The sequence below is a fragment of the Lytechinus variegatus genome, chromosome 4 (genome assembly GCF_018143015.1).
Source record: "Lytechinus variegatus isolate NC3 chromosome 4, Lvar_3.0, whole genome shotgun sequence".
Taxonomy (NCBI): Eukaryota; Metazoa; Echinodermata; class Echinoidea; order Temnopleuroida; family Toxopneustidae; genus Lytechinus; species Lytechinus variegatus.
In genome coordinates, this window is record NC_054743.1 from 63,947,575 (window position 1) to 63,975,519 (window position 27,945).

Consider the following 27,945-nt stretch of genomic DNA (forward strand, 5'->3'; position numbering starts at 1 on the left):
CGGGAGGAAAATATTAAAATATAAAAATGTATATAATATATACATTTTATTTTTGTATAATGGATTTTAGAATATATCAATATACGTCTAATATCATATACTTTGTTCAATTAAACCTTTGACGTTAGAAATGCTTTGAATTTAAATAAGAAAAAAATGGATTGCTTTAACTTATTAGTCTCATTTCCTGGATTCTCACAAGACAGTCATCAGAGGTAATATGCCATCACTGAATAGCAGGGGCGTCGATCCATTTTTCAGATGGGGGGGGGGGGGCAAAATCATGAATCAATTTTCCAAAGGCGCTCGATCACACAAAACAAACAAACTCACGCAAACACACACGCATATGCCTATATATATGTGTATATATATATATGTATAAATACACACACACATATATATGTATATATATGTTCCACCAGCAGATTAATGCGAGCGCGAAGCGCGAGCTGAAAATTTTGATATTTCGATCTGAAAAAAATTTGAGGTTAATGGAAGTTTTTAATAAAGAACAAGACATAAATATCCAACAAAAGATTATTGCAAATCGAAGTGGGAGTTCTTTTGAGGTTTAGAACTTAAAACAGGCCCTCATTTACCTATTTATTCATGGAAAGTATGGGTTTTTGTTACAGAAATGATGCGAGCGCGAAGCTTAAAGAGTACATTTTTTCGGCAGGTTACCAAAAAATAGGGGGGGGGGCCGGGGCCGGCTCGGCCGCCTCCTGGATCCGCGCATGCACTTTGATTTTGAACTAAATGATTAATAAATATAATTACAAAACAAAAAATTATCATCATCATAATTATCATTTACAATTGTTACTTTGTAAACTGCATTGTATTAAATTTTATTTGAGAGAATAACAATAAAACATCTTTAACAAAATCACAGATAATCATCACAATCATCATCATCATCATCGATAATCATCACCACCACCACCATCATCATGCACTATCATCACCATCTCCTTATTTGAAAACAAGTGGAATGCCTCTGGCCGTCTCACCTGCATCACGCAGTTCAATATAGCAGCAGTGCTGACTTTGAATACTACTCTAACTCGCACAAGATGTTCAGTGATACATGGTTACTCTTATGTCCACTTTTTATGAACTAGACCAATAAACTTACAGAGATATGATGGTTATTCAACAAAAAACCCCAACATGGCCAAAGTTCATTGACCTTACATGACCTTTGACCTTGATAATGTGACCTGAAACTCGAACAGGATGTTCAGTGATACTTGATTACTCTTATGTACAAGTTTCATGAATCAGATCCATAAACTTTCAAAGTTATGATGGTAATTCAACAGATACACCCAATTCGGCCAAAGTTCATTGACCTTTGACCTTGGTCATGTGACCTGAAACGCACACAGGATGTTCAGTGATACTTGATTACTCTAATGTCCAAGTTTAATGAACTAGACCAATAAACTTTCAAAGTTATGATGGTAATTCAACAGATACCCCCGATTCGGCAAAAGTTCATTGACCCTAAATGACCTTTGACCTTAATCATGAGACCTGAAACTTGCACAAAATTTTCAGTGATGCTTGATTACTATTGTGTCCAAGTTTCATGAATCAGATCCATAAACTTTCAAAGTTATGATGGGAATTCAACAGATATCCCCAATTCGGCCAAAGTTCATTGACCCTAAATGACCTTTGACCTTAGTCATGTGACGTGAAACTCATGTAGGATGTTCAGTGATACTTGATTAACCTAATGTCCAAGTTTTATTAACTAAGTCCATATACTTTCTAAGTTATGACGTCATTTCAAAAACTTAACCTCAGGTTAAGATTTGATGTTGACGCCGCCGCCGCCGCCGCCGCCGTCGCCGTCGCCGTCGGAAAAGCGGCGCCTATAGTCTCACTTTGCTTCGCAGGTGAGACAACAAAACGGTTTCAATCGCAATTTATTTAATTTCAGTATTCGTTTTATTTCAAATAGTACATTCAAGATATACACGGCATGATATAATATAGTCTATAGTATACCATCGGCGTAATTATTTTTATTTTCATCATTGCAGTGGTAACAGTTATCATTATCAGATGGTTAATTTCATTACAGAGGAGGCGCAATTTTCACGCTATATAGTTCTACTAAAAATAAAATATTAAACATAAAAATAATATTCCTTTGACCGGTATAGTATCTTGGGGGACTGAGACTGATAAATGGTTACACGACATTTTCTCCGGCGACAATTGCTCCGTGCTTTATCTCGTCTACGATATGGGGTTAGGGTTGCATGGGGTTTAACGTTAGGTTCAGGAGAGGGTATAGTGAAGTCTGACCTGGCCACATTAATGTGTGGAATTTGCAGTCGGGTAATTGTCGCCGGAGCAAATGTCACGGAACCAAAATCACATTAGGCGGACCCCCCCCCCCCCCACGGAACCGGATAACAAGAACATCATTATTACAATTTTTTTTTCTTCTAAAAATATGTCCATGTCTTTCATTGAAAACATATTTTGATTTATACTTGACATCATTATATTCAGGCCTGATGAATTCCGCGGGGCATTAAGGAGACAAAGAATATCATGAACATCACAAGCAAACTAATGAAACCAACTCTAATCGATTATTGGTATTCAAAATAACAGATTAGATATGATCTGCTAGCCATAGGGTTTTTTTTTGGTCTGACCGCTAACATAAGGAAAAGAGAATTCTTGGAAGTATAAAATACCACTATTGATTTTTTTTCAACAAAAGGAAAAGAAAAGAAAGAATAACATATTTATGGGTATTTTCTTATCTAAATACACTGGTGCCTATCCTAATGTCCGTGAATGTGTTCAATCTTGTTTATTTGATGTTTTTTTTCGAATTGTAGACATAATCATTTCATTTACAAAGTTAGAGCAAAAATATTGGCCATTTACTAGCGACAAGATGAAAGTTAAATGGAAATAGCACGATAACCTTTGGCAGGGAAGCGGGAGTAAACTTACAATCCCCTTCCCTCAGTGAAAATACGTCTTGATTTCAAACTGCTATTTTGAAATGGGTGACATAAGCCTGCAATCGTATACATTAGTAATTCCGAAGCTTCGTTATTCCGAGGGTTCGGATATTCCGAAGGCTCGTTAATCCGAAAGCGAAATAAGGTTCGTTGTTCCGAAGGTTCGACAATCCGAAAACGAAATGAGGTTCGTTGTTCCGAAGGTTTGTTAATCCGAAAACGAAATAAGATTCGTTGTTCCGAAGGTTCGTTTATCCGAAAACGAAATGAGGTTCGTTGTTCATTTCGTTTTCGGACAAACGAACTTTCAGAATTACGAACCTCATTTCGTTTTCGGACTAACGAACCTTCGGAATTACGCCACAAATGTTCGGATTAACGAACCCTTTTTCGTTTTCGGATTAACGAACATCGAGGTATAGGCAATTTACGTGTTTCGGAATTAAGAACCTTCGGAATAAAGGACCTTCGGAATTACGAACCTTCGGAATTATGAAGTGTAATAACTGCAATAATGCTTCTGCAAAAAAAGGTTTACTTGTGTAAAACAGGAGCCTATAAATGTAGTTCCTGTAGAAAGCAATCTAATACTTTTACTTCATTACAAAAAACATAAGGAAAGTTGAATTTCGGTTTTTTTTAAAAGGTCCTTTTCTCTTGATGGACGCAGTTGAACAGCTTCTGTAAAAATCTTGTCAGTTTCACTGAAAGAAAAGAAAGAGATGAAGGAAGATGTCAGGGTGGTGTTTAAAAAAAATGTTTTTATTCATTTTATTGAGTGACAAGCAACTTTACAACTGGACCCGATCCATGAAGACTTAACAACTTTGGTAACTTTGCCACTATCATATACCAAAGAAACTTTCATTTAATTGTGATTGGCTGCTGAGTGGTAATAGTGGAGGTGCCGTGGCCGAGTGGTCTAAGGTGCATGGCTATACATGGAAAGTCCGGGGTTCGATCCCGGCCGCAGCACCTGTGCCCGTGAGCAAAGCATTTAATGTGCAATGCTCTTTTATCCTGCTTTCAAATAGATGGAAATGCTATTAACTTAATGTGCACTTGTTTAATAAAATGAAAAAAAGAGTGGTAGTTGCCATGATTACGGCAAAGTTACCAGATTTGCAAGTCCTTCATTGCATTTCATTTTCAATGGGTACCAGGTAACCATTTTTTGGGTGTGAAATTAGATTTTAAATAATTTTCATTCCCATCATTTACTTTTTTTCTCCAGATTCAATCAGGGAAATAGGAACTCGACCCCCACTTTGTAAACGTGGTGGAAAATCAGTCAATATATCAAAACTTTCAGCTTTACAATAACATGTTTAGAATAATCGATTTTAGGGTAAATTCACTGAAATAGCGTAAATAAATTGTAATGTATTCATTTTATTTATCTAGATCTAATCTGTATCTCATCTGTAGGAATAAAGCCAAGATATACTTCAGCCTCTAGTTGGAAATACCCCCCTCAAAACCAAGAAAAATCAGCTTATGCCGATCTGGGAAATTTTGGATTAAAAAGTTTCCTTCCCTTCTTCTTGGAGGAAACTGAATCCGCCCCTGCTCTTATAAAGCGGACCCACACATTATTTGACCATGGAGCTATTCTGTACTAGCTCCATGATCATGATGATTTGACACTGACCTGAACTTTTCTTGACCCATTCTTGTTTGAGTTTGTACCGCGGGTGGTAGAAGGCGAAGTAAAACGGAAGCCCGGTGAGTACGACGGCAAGACCGATAGATTTCTTCACGGGATCCAAGTAGAACGCAAGGACAGCAACCAAGACTTGGCCACACATGTAGATAATAGCCAATACCAAGGGGCACTAAAAGTATCCGAAAAGAAAATGGTTCTGAATGATTGGAAATTATGCTTTTAAATGTTATCATCTTCAACTTATTCAGGGCGTACAGAACTCCAGGGACAGAGCGCCCTCACTTAAACTTACAACGACAGCAAAGAGCGATGCCGACTTTTTTTTTCAAGGGTTGACGAAACAGAGTGCATGAACGGTAGCTCGTGTGGTGCAACACTACACATGTGAAAGATTTTCAAGTTTAAACCGAGTTGAAATTAATATTTGAAAATAGAAAAAAAGGCAAAAAGCAAAAACAAGCAAAACACCACAACCCCCACCCCAACGAACAATATTATTCAATGGCATCAAAATGCGGACCCAGTTTCGGAAGGAGGGTCGTGGGCCTGTTGCAGGAAGAATAGCGATCAAACGCAACACCAAAAAATCAAATGCAACCTGACTTTCAATCAATAAAATAAGAGTAATACGGACTTTATTGCACTTAGGTGGAGTTTAAACAAAACTATTTCTGAAACTGGTCCCAGAATAACTTCAGCACCATTACCAATCGTTCTTTTCAAAGGCAGAATTCATAAAAGATAATTTCTCACTTTGAATTCTCTTTCCCGGTTGGGGTACTTCCATCGATAATAGGGCAATATCGCCACCGTCATCGTATCAAAGATGTTTTCAACGAAACCGACGTAGGCGATGATGCTGAAGATGTCCTCTTCGATTAGGTAGATGAGCCCGATGAGGGTGACGAAGGTCGCTGGGATAGGGGTGAGGTAGTTGACGTTGAGCATTGCAGCGATTTCAGGTAGCACGCCCTCTCGTGCCAAGGCGAAGAGTTGCCTGGTTGGAGAGGTGGTAGGGAAGGAGAGGGGGTGATATCGAAAAGAAAGACAAGAAACAGTGTCCAAAATTACCACCTCGGCCACCACCATCCCTACTACTACTACTACTACTACATCTACTACTACTTTTACTACTACTACTACTACTACTACTACTACTACTACTACTACTACTACTACTACTACTACTACTACTACTACTACTACTATACTACTACTACTACTACTATACTACTACTACTACTATACTACTACTACTAGTACTACTACTACTATACTACTACTACTACTACTACTACTACTACTACTACTACTACTACTACTACTACTACTACTACTACTACTATACTACTACTACTACTACTACTAATAGTACTACTACTACTACTACTACTACTACTACTACTACTACTACTACTACTACTACTACTACTACTACTACTACTACTACTACTACTACTACTACTACTACTTCTACTACTACTACTACTTCTACCAGTAGCGGACCGTGACCCGGACGAGACAAAGCATTGGGGGGGGGCACTGCATTGTCTGTCACAATGCTGTGCCCCCAATGCTTTGTCTCCTCCGGTCACGGTCCGCCACTGACGACTACTACTACTACTACTACTACTACTACTACTACTACTACTACTACTACTACTACTACTACTACTACTACTACTACTACTACAACTACTATCCTACCACTATAGTGCATCTGCAAGTGTACCTTTACACCACCAGTCCACCACCATCACCGGCCCCACCACTACCACTGTTACTACAAAAAACATCTCTGTTACATTCATAATAAAAAAATTGGGTATAATTATAAACTATGAGGGTTGAGATTTCACTGATTCGTTTGTTGAAGAAAATAAATAAACCTGCTATCTAACAGAAGGGAGGGGGGGGGGCAATTATGGCAAATGAAGTTTTTTTTTTATCATACCTTCCACGTTTATAGATGGTTGAATTGAGAGCACCCATAGCTGACATAGAAACAAAGAACCAAATGAGCCAAGACCACCTACCCAACGCTTTTACGCTGTAGTCCTTTTATGAAAGAAATTAAAACAATGATTATAAGATTTACTTATTGACGGTGTAAATTTAAAAACAAACACTAATACAGTCTTTACAGTAGGGTTAAAAGGGGATGCTTGGCTTCTTTTTGCAAGCCTTGCATTTCATTCATGCTCCACACCACTAGCGTACCTAAGGGGGCAGACTGCCCCCCTGACGAGTCACAACTGATCCCTGACGAGCCACAAGTGGCCCCCTCTTTTGAACTTGAAGACCTTTTCTTTTTTTGCTTGTCAAGTTTTTGGCGGACGAATTTGCCCCCCCCTTGGAAAATCCTGGGTAAGCCACTGCACCACACTGTTTATTTATTTCATTCCATCACGTCAAAATCAAAATATCCTATTTATATTTAAACCCTTTGTTTCATAATGTATTTTTTTATCATTCAATAAAGAAAACAAATTTAATATTAACAGATCCTGCATAAATTGAAAAAAAAAACTTTCGAATGTTTGAAAAGCTGATAAAAAGATCAATATACCATTTTTTCTTCTCAAAATCAGTTATAATATGGATATCTGTATAATGTCGTTTCAATTTATTTAAATAAAGTTGATAAAAAGGAAAAGCATTTGATTGACGTATTCAAAAGTTCAAAGTGGTACACTAATAGTAGTTTTAGAGGTGTAGAGGTGCTGTGGCTCAGTGGATAAGTCTCCGGACTGTTAACCACCAGGTCTGGGGTTTAAATCCCATCACATGAGCGTCCTTTGGCAAGGCGTTTATCTACATTTGCCTCTCTCGACCCAGGTGTGTAAATGGGTACCCGGTAGGAAATAATTCCTTGAATGCTTGATGCGCCCGATCAGGGTAGCCGTGCTAAAGCCGGGGTAGCAGTATGCAGCGCTTAGAAACATTTGTATCAAGAGCTATATAAAAAAATGCATATTATTATTATTATCATTTTAAAACAACAGCAACAGCATAAACACACGTTGTTAGTTCGACACTGATTTGAATAATTAAAAAAATATGTGTGTTATTGTAATAACTTTCGGTGTTACGTTCATACACCATGATGTTTATTTTAACACTTGATGGTGTTATTTTCCCAGGACACCGACTAGTGTTGAATAGATTCATAGTGTACTTACCACGTAAATTTACAGTGTACACCGTAGTTATACACCGCATATTTACAGTGTACTTACCGCGGCAATTGCTGGAGAGTTAAGCACTTCTTCGGGTGAAAGAAGTGTGAAGTAAGCGACGTTGGTTAACACATAGACGATGATAATGATTGTCATAGAGATTACTAAACTAAGAGGGATGTTCCTGGAAAATAAAAGTAAAGGTTTTGTAATAGATCATTACTTGATTCTCAATGAATCTTAAAAGTTTGAATCGTTTCTTCATTTTTTCTTGTTGCTGTTGTTTTTCTTCTTTTTCTTCTTCTTCTGCCAGGACAATATAAAAGTGTGAATCGTTTCTTCAATTTTGTTCTTCTTATTGTTGATTTTCTTCTTCTTCTCCTCCTCCTTCTTTTTTCCTTCTCCTCCTTCTTCTTTTCCTTTTTCTTCTTCTTCTTCTCTTCTTCTGTTTCTTCTTCTTCTTCTTCTTTTCCTCTTCTTCTTCTTCTTCGGTTCTTCTTATAATTCCTCTCCTCCTCCTTCTTCTCTTTCTTTTAGCTTCTTCTTATTCTTTTCTTCTTCTCTTCTTCTTTCTTATCTTCTTTTCCTCCTCCTTCTATTTCTTTTTCTTCTTCTCCTCCTCCATTATCTTGTTCTTATACTTCTTCGTCGTTATCTCCTTTTTTCTATTCATTCTCGTTTCAAATTGAAGAATAATATATAATATTATATAATTATTCCTATTATGATCTCACCTTTTTGGTTGTTTTATTTCTTCCGTCAAAGCAGCCACAACATCCCTTAAAAAACAAGCACAAATATATCACCATAATTACAGATGTGAACGTAATAGATTTTACCTCACCAGTTCAATGTCTGTAGGCCTTATTCTTTTATGGTTAATGAATTTGTTTAATGTGCTGTAAAATATTGCCCAGGTAAAACCATACTTGAAAAATATACTCGAATTCCGTGATTAAAATGAAAACAAACTGAGAGGACTGGTGTGAAACACCATGGACCTGGAAACACGTAAACAAATTCTAACCATCAAAGAAAACATCGGGATCATCAGGAAACTCGTAACACAACGGTTAGCGATCAATCGCTATTAATTTGAAAGAACAATTCCGATCGATTCCTATATAGTCATAGGCTGGACGGAGGGGGGGGGGGGGTGAAACAACAGTTTTAATCCCCTTTTCTCTCTTATCACGTCATATATTTTGTAATATTTCATTTTGTAATTGCTGAAACGCATTAGTATTAATTTCTAGTATTTTTTAAGTTTGATGTATAATTATATTTGTAATGGATTTATAGCATAATTTAGAATTATGTTTCAAATAGTTTGTACAAATTGCTTATAGAATGTGATTTTGTATTTTGATTTGAGAGAATACAATAAAAAATCCTTAAAAAAAATAAGCCATCTCATTTAGCGATTAATCGCTAACCTTGGCCTGATCTGCAGGAAAAAAAACAACATACACACATAGAGCCAACGACAGGAGATGGCGCTAATACATTATTTCAAAACATGCCCCCAAAACGGATCAGTGCCATGAAGTGCTTATACATTGTTTGAAATAAGAGCAATATTAAAATAAATTGGCCAAACGTGGTTCCTGATGGTATCAACTGTAACAACACTGTACAGTTGGTATGTCAAGCTCACCATCCTCCGTAGGCAAAAGTCCCTGCGTAGAATGCAATAGGTAAGAGCTTTAGACTTGGAGTGCCGGTGCTGAAACCATTTGCTAAGTAAGTTGTATGGCCTGTAACAGAGACACGAATGATTATTTTTACAATGTTTTGTTCAAAGGGATGAAGGATTAATGCAAATCGTTCGAATTTGTATTATCGATATTTTCATGAATGATGTTAATATTATGCAGTGTTTAGCCAAATTTCATGTAAATTCTAATGGTCCGACATGTTTCATCTTCATTTGGGGAGGATCCAGATTTGATGAATGGGAGTTTTTTTTGGGGGGGGGGCAGACGAAGTATTTTTTCTGATTTTTATCGACAAGCAATAAATTGGTATGTATCAAAATAGAAGCAAAGTGCCCCCTGTACTGTATTTAAAAGACAGGGAGGAGGCAAGGCAGCATAATAATAAAGTCGATAGACTTGTACGACCAAATCAGTTACTTTGATAATTTTATCATGGAGCGTTGTGGCCCAGTGGATTAGTCTTCTGACTTTGAAACAGAGAGTCGTGGGTTCGAATCGCAGCCATGGCGTAATTTCCTTCAGCAAGAAACTCATCCACACTGTGCTGCACTCAACCCAGGTGAGGTGAATGGGTACCCGGTAGGAAGAAATTCCTAGAATGCTTGAGCGCCTATAAGCAGCCCAGCTAAAGCCGGGGTAATAATAATAGCAGGGCCCGCTGGTAGAACAGTTTTCGAAACTGAAGTGACTACCCTGGGTAAATATACCTATATTTTATTATCTTCTTTCTCATTGCCGATGTTTGTCCCCCTTTTCACTTTTTAAAAATAATTAAGTTTAGGGGAGTTGTCACCCCTGCAACCTAGTAACCGCACCCATGTCTATATACTTACCAGTAGCTAAGTTATACATGCCGCTGGTGATGATTATAATAAGTCCAATGGTCTTCGTGATTGTGAAGAAACCAGCAAAGCGGGTTGGTCCCTGGACACTCACGCAGTTTATCCCAACTAAGAACACTTTTTTTTTTTCAAAATGAGATTGAATCGAAATCGCAAATAAATAATGTTAAGCAATAATTCAGATAAAAAAATCCAACTTATATTATCCTTCTATTCAAGCTAGTTTCTATCACGTTCTCGTTCCTTTGTTCTCATTCATTAATTTCCTGCCTTTAATTTGGTTGTATCCATTGAAACCCAATTTAATTAAGTTCATTTTAACCGCTAATATCGTGCATAGCTACATATTCCCGCAACTGAATTACAGTGGGGGTGCATGGGGGTATATATACAAGAGCCAGGATAGCGATCTAATCGACATTACCAGCCATGCATTCTTAAATATTTAATAACTATACATTTCTTGCTCATTTACTTCTTTCCCTCATTAGTTTTCCTTTCATTTTCTTTTGTTATTCATGCATTTGTTGGTGTATTCCGCAGGTAATTCCCCCCCTTAGGAAATAAAACAAAAGTATGCTTGAAGGTAATGAATTTAAAAGAAGAAAAGAAATCACACAATACACCACAAATTTTTAATGTCGTGATACCACCACGGCAACAATAATAAGAAAGTAACGACAGCAACAACAAAACCGTTTTCTGTGGCTCCAGCCTACCCCCCCCCCCCATAATACACTCTAAACACATCGATTAAAATACCCCAATATTCTCTAAGAAGGGAACATTTACAAAGTGTGGTTGTTGGGTAAAAACTTCCATGGTAAAGTTTTAGGTGAAAACAACGTTTCAGTAAATTTTATACAACATTGCGTAAGTTTTACACAACATCTGGCTTGATTTTATCCAACAACCATGTATGTTTTCTCTTAACCATGTCGCAGTCTCACAAGCGAAAGCGACTCTAGACCGACTAGCGGTAGGCATCAATGGTGTGACTCTATAGCGAAATGTTCATTGTTATGGGAGTTGCACTTTACCCATCAACCGGGGACTTCCGACAACCGAGGACATCTCCTATCGAGATACTGCGATGCTAATGGTTACCTTGAAAGGAGGTGCCGTGGCCGAGTGGTATAAGGCGCCTGACTGGACACGTGAAGTCCGAGGTTCGATCCTTGGCCACGATACCAAGAGATGCACGTGAGCAACTGAAGGTATTTAATCAACAATGCCTTTTTTTAAACCCTACATTCAGGTGAATGGAAATGCTATATGCATTCATGGTGTGCATTAAACAAAAAAGTTCATCTCCTTTACTACCGTTTCATACATAGCAAACTTTAATGCAAACAGGTTGCCTTTGGTGAACTAAAATCAAGTTGTGTGTCAGGAGCGGTAGGAAGCGTCCCCGGTTACTGGATAATACTCACGAAATGAGCCCGAATAGTGGATTAAATGGAGTGAGTAAGACCGCAAACACACGTCCTCACTTTTGCGATTAATGAGAAATGAGTCCCCGATTGTCAAATGACAATGCTCCCGTGTGTGTACTCACATACGACGCAGATGCCCATGAATCTGACGGCAAGGATGGGCGGATCCGAGCAGGGGAAGAAAGGGGTAAGCATGTATTCAGGGATGATGATGGCCGTGATGGCCGAACCAGCGGTCAAGAAGAAGACGATGATCCAGAGCTTGAGGAAGGCGATGGCCGGACCGTAGGCATCATGGAGGAAAGTCAGTTCTCCTGTAGTCATATGAAGTGAAAGAATCAGGATAATGCGGGAGAGAACACTGGCTAGGGGGAGGGGTGGCAAGACCTACAGATGACATTCTAAATTGGATTGTTACACCGCGCTTCCAATTCTGGATGGATATCTTTTTTGGGGGAATTGGATTAGAGAAGGGTGGTGATGATTATTTCATGCGGGGTCCCGTTAGTCTGCAGGCACAGACCCTCATTGGAACTTTGATCAACAAGTGTGCCTCCACGCAAAGACTAGCACATACAAAACTTGCACAAGGCATGAGTAGGCTGCACATTCAGACCCTTATTTCGAGTGAAGGGTTTGCCCAGCAGACTAGGGTCCCGTCGAAGATCAGCAGTAGCCGAAGTGGCCATAGCTTTTTCTGAAATCACAGACTCAAATCGTGCAAACTGGACACTAACAAAATAATAACATGTCTCTAGGTTGGAGACAAGATCCCCAACTCGCTTCGGCAAATTTAGTTACGTAATATGCAAAGACCAAAGGTCTGTGCATCCAAACTACCTCCAGCCTGAGTAAAAGTATAATAATCAAATACATTATCAAGAATGTTCTTAAAAAAATGTTTTCATGTCTTTCATACTTTATTCTGTCACAGGAATTTAAGGAAAGGCGCCATATGCAATGCACGTCCGAAAGTATGCATGTAACCACAAGTTGGCGCTGTTTAAAATACATTATATCATGGAGCTACTTCGATTGTACCATGGACCTACTTAGTAGGTCCATGATTGTACATTATGAGATCGGTCCTCCTTTGAAATACGCACCTCCGGACTTCTTTATCATGACGGCAAGTTCGGCATACACGAAGCTGCCACAGGTCTGAATTAGACCACAAACTGGCCAGAAGATCAGTGCCAGCCCCACCGATCCACCGGTTCCTCTCAAGATGCCAGAGGGCGAGATGAAGATGCCCGTCCCGATGATGTTTCCGATCTACATGGCGAAGTTGAAATCATGGTAGAGATATCATCGCTTGGTCAGATACACTGTCAGACACCGGTGTTGATTTAACACCAGTCCGGTATCTATTTAATATTATATCTACACCATGCAGAGAAGTGTTAAACAACACCGGTTAGGTTTTGGTCTAACACCAGATAGGTGTTTATACATCACCAATTAGTGTTAAGACAGCATCGGTTTGATTCAACAATTCTCTAGTGTGGATATAGATTCCTGGCTGGTGGTATATCAACAACGGATTTTTTTGCAGGGTCTTATCTAGGAGATGCCCCCACCCTCAATTCAGACGCTACACTGTAAAAACTGTGGTGTTAAAACTGACACCAATTGGTGTTAATTGAGGACCACACCCTGAAGTGTTAAAGAAACACCCTAGAGATTGAACATAACACCAAAGAGTGTAAATGTAACAACCATAGGTGTTGTAATAACACCTACAGGTGTAAAACTATAGCACCACCAATTTAACACCGGTGTAAAATAACTGGTGTGGTCCTCTATGTACACCGGTTAACACCACAGATTTTACTGTGTATCGTCAATCAATCACCATTTGTGATAGATCACGAAAGAGAGTTTTCGCTCAGCGAAGTACAGAGAATTCAAGAACATAGAAAATGTATTGTCAAATGACAAGGAACAACCAAGAAGTCTTTATCGAAATTTGGTGAATCAAATCAACAGTTTCAGTCCTCGCATGATTCTGGACAAACAATCATTTGCAGATTGTCTTCAGCCATGAAACTAGGACGAAACTGCTTTTCCGGTTAACAATTTTTCGACAGACTAATTCTATAGTTGTTCTTCGTCACTTGGCGGGCACAATACATTTACATGTACTTAGCTCTTGAATCATCCGTACGTGGCTAAGCAAAAACTCCCTAATGATCCGTTATCGCGAGTGGAGACAGATCGCCAATCGCGATCTACACATTACCACTCGCGACAACATTGGTGTTATGGACAACAAGTTTTTTTGTTTTTAAAGTACTGAGAATTGACAGTTCAATTCAATTTTATTCAACCATAAAAATATGTATATACAAATCATACAGTGTACATAATTATGCAACAATTTTTAGAGTGTACCAGTGTACAAAATGCATTATGCCACGGTGCTGCCGACGACAGGTCTGAAGTCCCAAACGTTTTTCGCAAGAGCCGTCAGTATGTGATTGGAATGTTACTGATCACCGGTTTGGCCAATGTGATCATTGGTCGTATTTTCTTGGCGCAAAGGTCATCCTATATATCCTCCAAATTACTACCCAAACCCGATAACATGGCCAACTCTATCTTAGTCGTTCGATCTCTTCCAAAGACTCCTAAACATGCTAAACGAGTAGATTTCTTACCGTATGCCACACACAGCCCCATAGACCAAGATGCCTTGGAATTGCGACTTTAGAATCAGTGGAATCACCGTCCTCCCTTGAACCGCCAGTAATTGAGTCGCCATCTTCTGACTCTGGCGGATTGATGGACCTAAAAAAAGTGAGTTAAAGGGAGAAAGAGGGGGAGAGAAATAACGTGTCTTCATCAAATGGATTGTATGACATTATGGTGATCATTACTATAAAGCAGCGCTTCTCAAACGGTGGGCCGCGAAGCTCTTGTAGGTGTGCCGCGAGAAGCTCCAGAGAAGAAAAATAAATAGGAGGAAAATTCTAATATATTTAACATGTTCTATTCAATGTCAGAAAACGGTAGGTTTGATCGGTCTCCGTGGGTCAAACAAAGACGTGGAGCGTTGTGGCCCAGTGGATTAGTCTTCGGACTCTGAAACAGAGGGTCGTGGGTTCGAATCCCAGCCATGGCGTAATTTCCTTCAGCAAGATATTTATCCACATTGTGCTGCACTCGACCCAGGTGAGGTGAATGGGTACCCGGTAGGAAGAAATTCCTCGAATGCTCGAGCGCCAGATCAAGGTAGCCGTGCTAAAGCCGGGGTAATAATAGCAGTGCCCGCTGGGAGAACAGTTTTCGGAACTGAAGTGGCCACCCTGGGTAAATATGCCGCTATTATTATTATTATTATTATTAAAGCTAAAGGCACTCCTAGAGGTAACATGTTGTGATATACATACACACACATTCATTGTATGATGATGGTTTCGATCTAACTTTGATGTGAACCTCAGGCCTCATGTGCATGCATATTGTAGTTAATTATCGCCCATTCACCGGGCTTTTGCAAATGTATTTATTTCTCAATTAACTGATTGCTTCGAATGTGTTTAAGAGCTTTATGTTCAAATTTCAAGAAACATACTTTCATCAAAATGGACCGAAAGGGTGAGGGAGGAAACAAATCTACTGTTGAAAAGTCTAAGAAGGTAACTGTGAGAAATTATGACCCTGAATACATTAAAATTGGATTTATCATAATTGCGCAGTGATGCAAAACCAAAAGCAATGTGCGTCGAATGTGCTGAAGTTATTGTCAAATAAGGTGCTTTAAAAACTTCAGAGCTTCAGAGAAACCTAAACACAAAACACCCGAAGAGTGCAGAAAAGCCAAAAGAGTGTTTCGAGTGAAAAAAGTCTGGATGTTATTCAAAGAAGAACACTTGCTTACAGATGGAGGGGGGGGGGGGCTCTTGGCCCCAAATATTTCATGAGCAAGAAACAAATAAAAAGAAAAGGGATAAGGGTGAAATATATCATTTTTAAATATTGTGTCAAAATCTATCATAAACTTGGATTTTTGCAATAAAAATGTCGAAATTTTTGCTTGCTCGCCATACTCGCACGCAACATTTTATTAATTGCACACGATACGCCATATCAAACCCCTTTATTATTTCTTTTTTGGTTGCTCATTACGCCACTGCAGCAGAAGATCATCAAGTTACGCACTAATTATGCTCTTTATAATTGTCGAGACAAGTAGTCAAGGATATTTTTTTTTCTTAAAGTTTGGTAGGTGGGCCTGGAAAAAAATCTGAGAAACAAAGTGGTCCTCGAGTAAGAAAAGGTTGAGAAGCACTGCTATAAAGTAAGAAGATCAGGTTTATCGTTTCAGTTTAATATATAAGAATTTCATTAATTGACAAATGCATATAACCTTTGATGTCGTATTTACTTCATTTATTTAACGTCAAATGAAGAAAATCATATAAAATCAGGACATATCAAATCTAATCGTTTACATTATGTGGGAATCATTAGCCACAGGCCAGAGAGAGGCTTGACTCGGGTGACTGCTATGCATATACGAAACAAATAAAACAAATTAAATACATATTTGTTCCGCGATTGTGAAAGATTTACCAGTTTCAGGGTGTGGCCTTTTTGTCCAATGCATTCATTAATCAAAATAAGATTTCATACAGATTCATGGAGACATTCAAAGGAATATATTGGTATCTCAGCCCCAGCATTACACGGGGGAACTACACTGCAAAAAGTCCGGTGTTGATTTAACACCAGCCCGGAATCTATATATGTCCACACCAGAGAAGTATTGAAACAACACCAGTTTGACCGATGCTGTTTTAATACTAATTGGTGTCGTATAAACACCTATTTGGTGTTAGACCAAAACGAAACCGGTGTTGTCTAACACTTCTCTGGTTTGGACATATATATCATGTATATCATGTATATAGAGATTCCGGGCTGGTGTTAAATCAACACCGGAGTTATTGCAGTGTACTACAACAAACCTGGAGTAAAAGTGTATAGCCAATAAGTAGTTATATCCAATTTCATAACAATGCAAGCAATCCAAAATCAAGATAACAAATAACTTTTATTTACATAATAACTTTTAACGAAGAAAAGTGTTGATGAATCAAATATAATATACTCACGTTCGCGAGGAAACCGACATTCGATCGTAGTGTTTTTTTTCTTATTAATCGAAGCAATTAGGCCCCCGTTGCTTTCCTATTCGAACAAACTGCTATAATGATTTTAGTTCATAATGGCCGATCATCCGTCATATACATGACATCAAGCAAAAAAGGATCAAGTACAAGTTAAAATGAAAAACGGTTGATTAGTTCGAGTTTGTGATTTTAACACATTTTCCGGATATGACAGCGGAAGATATACGATGTCAGAAGGCCTGGAGGCCTATATGTACAAAATAGTGAATTACCCTTGAATGAGTAATGTGAGGGACACCATAGGGTATTGTGGAATTAAGAATGAAATCATAAAGAGATCTAGTAATGGGGAATAAATACACGTTAATGATTGTAAATTACGATGAGCTCACAAGATACACTCACACTGCAAGTACCCCCACACAAGACTAAAGCAACACTAGGAGATAGGTCATTTCTGATGTCAGCGGTCAGCCTCACGACTATGGAATAAACTTCCCCTCAACATTAGGAATTCAACAAACTTACATAATTTCAAGTCAAAATTGAAAACCCATCTATTCCAATAGTATGTATAGCACCTAGGAAGCTCTCGCAGCGCAATAGAATATATAGAAATAGTTTTTGCTCTATTTAAATGCATATTATTATTATTATGACATAAAATATAGAAAATATATACTGTCATGCATGGTCAAGAACAGGGATGGGTATTCAATTAACATGATCATATGAGGCCAAATAGGAAGGTCAAGGTTAAAGGTATACAGAGTGATATTCTCTGGAAAATCGAAATTACTCTTATAAAAGCCTTCTAAAAATTGGCAACTTGTTATAAAAGTATAATGGTAGTGACGATACTACTCAATTAAATATATATTAATATAGAGATGGTACACTGTAAAAACTGTGGTGTTAAAACTGACACCAATTGGTGTTAATAGAGGACCACACCCTGTGGTGTTAAAATAACACCCTAGAGATTGAACATAACACCAAAGAGTGTAAATGTAACAACCATAGGTGTTGTAATAACACCTATAGGTGTAAAACTAACACCACCAATTTAACACTGATGTAAAATAACTGGTGTGGTCCTCTATGTACACCGGTTAACACCACAGTTTTTGCTGTGTAGTTGCTGCAGTGTGTGGCGTTCAACGATCTAAGGGATAGCCAGAGCAATGTCGATTAGGCCCTGCACAGCGGCCACCGGGCCCAGGATAAACGGACAGGATGAACCTTCAGGGTATTTCTATAACGAACAATAAAATGTGGATTTTTCATTGTCATTTTTATTGAACGGAAGTGAGGAGCGATCGAAATGAATTCGAGGCCGTTTCATAATATACTGAATTATATCGAAGGATTTTTTTTCATGCACATTTTTGGTGTTTTTCGAGAAAATTTGGCTCACCAAAGAGCTTCTGAAGATTCGCAGGGGTAAGGGGGAGGGGCAGCTGCACCCCTTTTTTCTAACTCAGTAGGTCTATATGCATGTTATAGGGGTCTATATAGATCAATGCACTCCTAAACTTCACTGACAGGAAGTACTTAAGCGATATGTGTCAAGTTCAGTGGATAACAAAATGTCATTTCAATCTGTTGTTTAACATGTATTAAGTGCACAGGATGGAAGATACAAGGAAATTAGATATTATTGCTATATTGGCAATAATATGTGTATGTGTGTTTTGTGTGTGGAGGCGGGAGGGGGGGGGTCAAATATATATATTTATTTTTTACTGGAGCACCTTGACAATCCAGGTGAGGTATTTCTTACTTTAAATTATAGAAACGAATCTAAAATCAACATGAAGCTAGATTCATCTGCTAAACGAATTGGGAAACATTGTGCAATAATTATATATATGATTGACACTTCTGATTCAAATCATTGTGCAAGTATTTTACTGGACTTCTAGAAAGAACAGAGCCATTACATCAATGGCTCTGAATAAAGTGATCCATCCGTATATTTTATGTGCATGTTTATATATTTATATTTCATCTCATATTTTGCGCAATGTTTTCATCTCATATTTTGCGCAATTTTATTGTGATTTTTCTATACGGTAAATAAAACCAAACCAAACCAATTTCTTGATTTTCAACAGAAAAACAAACTCAAACTCGTTATGTTGATATAAAGAAAGTGTTCAAAAATGCAAAACACAAAATCAAGCACCTTGCTACTAATAATGATCAAGTGTATGTCATACTTGTTTGTTTTACACTCATGCAAAATTTCCACTAAAGCAATACGTGGACCAATCTGTTTTGAGTGACTGTCTTGTATTAATGCTTTCAGTGGTGTAAAGAGCTAAGCATTTTGAGAGGGCCAGATAGCGTATCGGGCAAAATTTATTGAAAGTTGCGAGAGAGCAAAATTTTCGACATGTGTAAAACAAAATCAAATTCTGTGTTAGATTTTAACATAATATTCCTAAATTATATATTTCTCCCTTCTCTCTTTTCTTTACAGTCCTTGTCCCTTTTTTTTCTTGGTCGTGAAAAGTCGGGAGGGGGAGGGGTAAGCGCCCCAAGCGCCAAAGTCTCCCCCATTTGTACGCCACCGATTGCCACTGTATAGTTTAATTTCAAGTTGATGGAATACTATTAAAAAACAGGCCACATCGTGGATGGTGCGTATTGACAATAATAATTAATAACGCTCTTGTTCGAGTCACCTTTTAAGCGCTTAACGATATCTCATCCAAAAATCAATCCTACATAAGATTTAATCAAACATGGTAATCCGTCTGCTTAATTATGAGTAAATTGGAATAAACTTCGTTTGGATCATGAGAATTCTATCGCTTCCATCACCACTAATAATTCTCTCCGATGTGATGGAGGCAGGCTGGTGTAGCATCCAAGCTGGTCAGGGTCCCAAGAAAACGAGGGAAACAGACGCACTCCCAAGGTTTGAATTGGATAAATCATGTAAATTAGGTGCCTTAGATCGACGCGCAGAAATCACCAGAGAGAGCAGACAAGAGGTTTGGAGAGCGCAAGGAAGAAAGCTGCAGCATCAGGCACGGGGAACGCATCAACGTTGATTTCATGAGCCGATGACATCACAATACGACTACCGCTCCATCGTACCAGTGCTAGCTCGTTTTTCTCTCTATACCTTTCGAGACAATCTTTTGTCCTTTACCCGAAATCGGACATCAAACTCTGCCATTTACATTGCCTCATTGTCATATTTCCATCTCTGTTCTTGCTATATGTGTGCATTCTACCGTTATTAACTCTTTCAAAAGAGGATTTGATCTTGTTATCGCCATCCTCCTCCTCATTTTTGCCCATCTAAGGAGCAAATCATCTCGCCTCATCATCTTCATCATCTTACATATTTTGCCCAAATCGAATCATCATGGTGAGTGTCCTGAGTTACGTTATAGGTTTAATTAGTTGAATTAATTACCTACTTAGGTGAGAGATATGCAATCAAAACAATTGCAAGGATTGCGTGGAACATTTTGTGCTTTGCGTTCGGGCGTTTCCCCGTATAATGATTATATCTTCATCGTATAACCACTTGTCATGTAGTTTATGCAAATTGAATATGTATCATTTCATCATATTCAGCACGTTATTTGTTTGATAGCTTATTTAGTTGGTTATCGATTTGACTCGTTCATTTAGAAAATGTTGATAGCCTGCCATTTCTATTCATCATCCATCCCATATCCGTCAGAGGCGTATAATGCCTTTACCCGATCCTGTTCTATTATTAGAGTATGACGTAATTCATCAGATAGCGAAAAATCAATAACCGGTATGGGGATACGAGGACGAATCAAGGACGATCGGCCGAGAAGAATCAGATACATGCATTTCGGTTTAGAATCATCAGCTTTTATAGTGCTTTTTTTTTACTTGGTACAATAATATCCGATTATATTTCTTTCGGGGTGATATCTGAGAAATAGTATAGATATGTGAAATTAGGAGGCGAACATGATGTCCCAGTGACCACGTCTCAGAAACCTTGTCAAAGCAACTTATCGTGCATTGATGGAAAATATATTTTTAATTATATAGTATCCATTTAATCATTCAATTTTCTATTCATTTTTCGATTGATTAATTAGTTTATTAATCTATTTATTGATCTATCCACACACCTATTTAATCATTGATTCATTCATGTTCTAATGATTGGAATACTATTATTTTATATATTTATTCATATATTTATTTACTTATTCATATATTCATCATTAATGTTATTTATCAATTTATCTACTTACACGACCGTTTTCATCTGTTCATTAACTTATTCATCTATTAATTTATCTATCTTTTTGTTTATTTATTCATTTAATACTATGTATAGGTGTGTATTTTTTTCATTTATTTACCTTTTCATCTATTCACGTATATTTTTCACTTATTCATATTTTCTACTGACTAATTTATTGTATGTATGTATCTGTATATTTATCTATTCTTTCATTTATTCATCTTTATATCCCTTTCACTTTTTGACCTGCAAGCTTATATATTATCAATCATTGTTGAAAGAATTCAAGTCCATTCCCGAATTACATGCTTTTGGGATGATACTAATAATAGCAATAATAATGATAATATAATTTATATATATCCATCTATCTAGAAGTATTCTATTCCGAGGCGCATTGTTTATTATTATTATTATTATTACTCCGGCTTTGGCTCGAGCTACCTCTCAGCGCTCAGTGCATTCAAGGAATTAATCCTGCCGGGTACCCATTCACCTCACCTGGGTTGAGTGCAGCACAATGTGGATAAATTTCTTGCCGAAGGAAATTACGCCATGGCTGGGATAAATACATAAAATTGATTTAAAAAAAATTACATGATATAAATGAATACTCGAGGGGAAATCCATCTTTCTTTAAAGAAAGATCACACACACAAAAAACTCCATCAGGTTTATCCGCATGTTTCTTTTTAAAAAAATGTCGCAATTAAAAAAGAGTGAGCAGTTGTCATGGTTATGAGGGGCTTATTCCTTAAAATGTACAAAATGATATCAAGATGTTAAATAGGGTTCTGTTGATCGGATAGTATACATTGCCTGTCAAACGTTTCTTGATGGAGGAAAAATCATATTTTTTGTTATTTAAAGCAAAGTGGCTGTTACTACCATACATATAACCCTATCTGAAAGCATTTGCTCCTTTAAGAAAGGTCCACATCTTTTGAAAGTTCTTGTCTGCCAGGTTCCTGATTATGTTTCCGAGATGGCCGTAGATGAATAATAAATGCCCCCGTGGTTCGCAGCCACTGTATTATGTATGCAGACGATCTTCACCCCCCTCTTGTATCGCGAAGAAAGGGAAACTCATTCCCGCCATTTGGTTTGCTATCAGGTGCCAACATGGTGTCTAATAAAAGTGTGTGTCTCATAGTTTTGGGTGTTCGTTTACCGACATTATCAAGTACGTCGAAATTAGAGACCGAGGTGTCATTTATGTTTTATTCTATGTCTTCAGGTTGGTGTGGATACGTCATAGCTGCAAATTAATTTGTGTAAATAATGAAAAAAAATACGCAAGCATATTGTTTGCTTGTTACAACCCCTCTGTCTTTGTCCATCTTTCTGGCTGCTATCAGTCAATGTATTCATCAATTCATCGAACTATCTTTCTATCATCCACCCATCAACCAATCCCCCCTCACTATAAAGTATATCCATCCATCCATCTATCTATCTATCTTTCTATTTTTCTATCTACCTTTCCCTGTGGAATTAATTATTTTTTCGAGTCCGAACAAAAAATCACCATCATCACCAACACCATTAATTTTTTGAAATATTTATTCATCGATCCACATTAATCTGTGTATCTAACTATATACCTAACATTTCCGTACGTATGTCTCTATCTATCTCATTTTTTTTCTGATGACTCTATACTTCCCTCTCTTTCTTCCCTTCCGTCAATATATCTGAGAATTCGTAATTCATTTCACCATTTGTTTATAAACGCAATGCTAATTAAACATATTCATGACCTTACACCCGAACACCAATCTTTTTTTTTCATGGACTACCGTGTAGTGTGTGGCGCCTCAAATTACCCTCCCTCCCTCCATCAAAACGAGGGAATTATTCGGATGACTCATCGATCGTCAAGCTCGCTTCGGATCTCCCATACTGTAGCAATCCTCCTCATTACACAGGCAAATATACTACAGGCATCGCAGCTTAAGTTTGGCTTGCTGAAAATTGGTACAGCCACCACCATTCAATTTAGTCAATTTTCTTCCATTCAGATTTTTTTTCTGTTTGAACTCCGTCTTTCCATCTATGTATTTTTTTGTCTCCTGAGTATATTAGGAATATCTTTAGCTTGAGACGATGATGTCAAAGCTCCAAACATGTTTGACACGGGAGTTGCCGGGATTGGTACCTTCTTTGAGTGACCGCAAAACGAAAAATTAATGTACCACGGCTCCAACTGTATTTTCTATTTTTTTTTAAATAATTATTATACGTCCAGGAATTATGATTATATACACTTTTTTTTAAACAAGCTCACACCTAGTTACCAATAATGCACATATCATTTCCATTTATTTGAAAGCAGGATAAAAGAGCATTGTAGATTAAATGCCTTGCTCACGGGCACCGCTGCCGCCGGCCGGGGATCGAACCCCGGACTTTTTCATGTATAGCCAGGCGCCTTAGACCACTCGGCCACGGCACCTCCATAAACACTTGTTTCTTCTTTCCACACTTCCGATAACTAATTTAAGTGATTTATATTTTATCTCGATAACCATCATAATTGCCTTCCCACATTTATAATTATGAATGGGATTAATAATTCACACATTTCTCACAGGGAGGGGGAGGAGGTAAATTATACACAGAGTCATTAGCATGGGCAGTGTGTGTATGGGGAATTCAATAGTATTCACTACTACTAAATAATAAGATCGGAAGAACCAGAAAGAAAAAAAATGAGAAGAAAGATAATAGAGGAGTACTGAAAAGCATTATTATTCCAAAGCGGGAGAAATAATACGATGGATCTTGATTTTTTTTGGTTCGGTAAAACAAAATATAATATCATTACTTCGCGAATCAGAGACTTTCAAGGATCCAGGCAAATATGTGTAAAATGAGCAGTCATTTTAATTTCGGGACATCTGCCGTAATGGTTATCATCTGAAGATACATAAGGGACTGAAGGTCAATTAAATTCTTCATGTAGTTTAATTCCACCGATGTTTGATTCCAGCAACATGATTTGAGTTATGAGTGAGCAATGGAAATCAGACATGAAATAAAGCCATTAATCATGACAATGATGTCATTGGCATAGTCATTGCCCATTTATAGAATAGGAACCCTGGTCGTACCGTCGCGGGAAATTTCATTAGGGTTAATGATAAACGCGATGCACGCGATATTTCTGTGAAGGTGCCTTTCTAGATGTCCTCAGATAAAGTAAAAAAAACGCACACACACCCTCACCCCCACACACGCACACGCACGCACACATACGCCCCCAATCATAGTCGTTGCTCTTATCTATTGTTGTAATTGAATATTTCCGTCACAAGTTTTGGAGACATGATAACTTGCTTGTATATTTCGTTTTTTTATATATTTTTTTTAATTTATTTATTTATATATATGTTCATTTGTTTTTTAATACAATTCTATTTTATTCAATCTTGTTTTATTCTATTGTACAGGGGTTATAACGTGTCCGGTTTATCTTTTTTTTGTATCCATGGCCGAACGCATCGGGCAGCGGGGGAGGGCAGCAATTTTGAAAATGACGTCAGATAAAGTAAAAAAAAACATTGACGTTGCTCTGATCTATTGTGGTAATGAATATTTTCGACCTTTTGTACGAATATGCAAAAGCTCCCCCAATGCAAGCTCGAACGCTTCGCTCCCTCGCATCAGAGTTTCTTTAAAATTATGGAACGAGTTTTGCCCCCAGAAAAATTATATATATATACATATATATATATATATATATATATATATATATATATATATATATATATATATATATATATATATATATATATATATATATATATAGATATATATGTATATATATATATATTTATATAAAAATGAAACATACAATATTATACAAATTAGAGATATGCTTATTTACTGATTGAATTACTGAATGCGAAATATAAATTTTCCTTTCTACTATGTGGGCATTTTCGTGTGTTCTCCTCCCTTTTCCATCTTAATATTGGATATATTTTCAATCCCTTTCCTATTCTTATTATAACCCTCTTTCCATTTCCCGTTTCTTGTTCTATTCTTCTGTTACATCCTATTTGTTTCGCATTTCTCCCCCTCTTATCGATGACGGCACGAATTAATCTAGAGTTCTTAAAGGACGAGGGAGTGGGAATCATGCGACGGCTCTTGACATGATGTACTAGTAACTTATTTTGTCTTTCTCATGTATTGCAGCGTGAATGTATCTCAGTCCACGTCGGCCAAGCCGGAGTCCAGATCGGTAATGCCTGCTGGGAGCTGTACTGCCTCGAGCACGGGATCCAACCCGATGGCAATATGCCCAGCGACAGCACACTTGGAGGTGGTGACGACTCCTTCAACACCTTCTTCAGTGAGACTGGAGCTGGCAAGCACGTCCCCCGTGCCGTCTTCGTCGATCTCGAGCCAACCGTAGTCGGTAGGTCCAGCCATTTTTAAAGCAACTGTTGACCTTTTCCTGTAATGTGTGCACCAGCAGTCCTTGATGACTCCCCTTGATCCTATGGTTAACTTAAGTTCTAGAGCAGGCAAAAGCTCTATGCCTTGTGTCGATGACGCGTATGTCAGGCTTTCCCAACTCACATGGCCAACGGGCAACATTAATCAATTATTCTCCTAGTCATGCCAGAAATACGCGTAGATGTTCATCTCTGGCACATTTGCCTTTGATTTTGCAGATGAAGTCCGCACTGGCGTATACCGTCAGCTCTTCCACCCTGAGCAGCTGATCACCGGGAAGGAGGATGCTGCCAACAACTACGCCCGTGGCCACTACACCGTCGGAAAGGAGCTGGTTGACCAAGTCTTGGACAAGATCAGGAAGCTGGTAAGGAACTTCTTCTTCTTCTTCTCTGTTAGAATTTATCTACGCTGTAGACTGCCGCTAAGTATACATTGTAAGTGAATAAGAGAATCAAGTAGATATTTTGCTCCTATTGCAAACGAAATTTGAAGACGTTATACTGAACTGCTGAAAAAGACTTGGTTATTTCGAAATAAGAACAGAAGCAACTGAATTTTCAAAGAGACTTTTGACGTTTACCACGGATTATATGCTTTTTACACTTATTTTAGGCGGATCAATGCACAGGCCTTCAAGGATTCCTGGTATTCCACAGCTTCGGTGGTGGAACTGGCTCTGGATTCACCTCTCTGCTGATGGAGCGTCTCTCTGTTGATTACGGAAAGAAGTCCAAGCTTGAGTTCTCCATCTACCCGGCTCCTCAGGTTTCCACTGCCGTCGTTGAGCCCTACAACTCAATCCTGACAACCCACACTACCCTTGAACATTCCGATTGTGCTTTCATGGTCGACAACGAGGCTATCTATGATATCTGTCGTCGCAACCTCGACATCGAACGCCCCACCTACACTAACCTAAACAGGTTGATTAGTCAGATCGTTTCCTCCATCACCGCTTCTCTGCGATTCGACGGCGCCCTCAACGTTGACCTTACTGAGTTCCAGACCAACTTGGTGCCCTATCCACGTATTCATTTCCCTCTTGCCACCTACGCACCAGTCATCTCTGCTGAGAAGGCCTACCACGAACAACTGACAGTTGCTGAGATCACTAACTCCTGCTTCGAGCCCGCCAACCAGATGGTGAAGTGTGATCCCCGTCATGGCAAATACATGGCTTGTTGTCTTCTTTTCCGTGGCGATGTCGTCCCTAAAGATGTTAATGCTGCCATTGCCACTATCAAGACCAAACGCTCCATACAGTTCGTCGACTGGTGTCCGACTGGCTTCAAGGTCGGTATCAACTACCAGCCACCGACCGTCGTACCTGGTGGCGACCTTGCCAAGGTGCAGCGTGCCGTCTGCATGTTGAGCAACACCACCGCCATCGCCGAGGCCTGGGCCCGTCTCGACCACAAGTTCGATCTAATGTACGCCAAGCGTGCTTTCGTCCATTGGTACGTCGGAGAGGGTATGGAAGAAGGAGAATTTGCCGAAGCTCGTGAAGATTTGGCAGCTCTCGAGAAAGACTACGAGGAAGTCGGAGTCGATTCCAATGATGGCGAAGAGGAAGAAGCTGAAATCGAAGAGTATTAAAAAGTATACTATACGTCGCATTCTTGAATCATATTTCCTCTTGCCGATATGTATCATTGCTTCGGAATATCTGTTCTTTGTGGCAGCATTGTCATTGACTGTTATTTGCTCGGATCCCAATATGTTGCTATTCAGCTCCAGATCGATTAAACAATGATGATTCAGTAATACGGCAAATGATCATGATGCTGTTAGTCTTCTCATAACTTAAGATTGAAAGATATTTTTCAAAAACCCTAGAGATTCAAGACAATGATCAAGAATATACATGTAGAACCACCATCAATGAATAGATCCCGGCCCCAAGTCTTACAAAGAGTTGCGATTGATTCGACCTAATAGGTCCATGATTCGATCAACCGCAACTGCATTAAACCACGCAGCTTACTAATAACCACAAAATATATGTCTTGACAAATCAACGTGATCCTCCTCGTGTTCTAAAGGATGACCTTCCAGAGCTGAGACTGACTGGATAAATCACAACTTCTTGTGAGACGGGGCCTAGGAAAATTCGAACAGTCGAAAGGTGAAACAAATACCCCTTTCATAAACCCCATTAAAATGAATTAGGCGGCTAATAGCAGCATAATTTGGTCGTAAAATTGGAGGAGGACAAGAGTTATCCGCATTACTCTGATGC

General features: G+C 38.4%; 2 protein-coding genes across 2 annotated transcripts; one reads left to right on the forward strand and one right to left on the reverse strand.

Moving 5' to 3' along the window:
• Window positions 1-3,423: 3,423 nt before the first annotated feature.
• Window positions 3,424-17,145, reverse strand: LOC121414505 (cystine/glutamate transporter-like). The gene is made up of 12 exons (XM_041607710.1): window positions 16,964-17,145; window positions 14,504-14,633; window positions 12,950-13,118; window positions 11,966-12,157; window positions 10,399-10,524; window positions 9,505-9,604; window positions 8,582-8,626; window positions 7,908-8,031; window positions 6,623-6,726; window positions 5,422-5,665; window positions 4,654-4,837; window positions 3,424-3,706 (listed from the first exon to the last, which is right to left on the reverse strand). The coding sequence occupies exons 1-12, from the start codon at window positions 16,981-16,983 to the stop codon at window positions 3,642-3,644; spliced, it is 1,503 nt and encodes a 500-aa protein (XP_041463644.1). The 5' UTR covers window positions 16,984-17,145; the 3' UTR covers window positions 3,424-3,641.
• A 2,894-nt stretch (window positions 17,146-20,039) lies between these two features.
• Window positions 20,040-27,838, forward strand: LOC121414509 (tubulin alpha-1C chain-like). The gene is made up of 4 exons (XM_041607715.1): window positions 20,040-20,366; window positions 25,440-25,662; window positions 25,922-26,070; window positions 26,319-27,838. Exons 1-4 carry the CDS (start codon window positions 20,364-20,366, stop codon window positions 27,300-27,302), a joined length of 1,359 nt encoding a protein of 452 aa, XP_041463649.1. The 5' UTR covers window positions 20,040-20,363; the 3' UTR covers window positions 27,303-27,838.
• The last annotated feature ends 107 nt before the right edge of the window (window positions 27,839-27,945 follow it).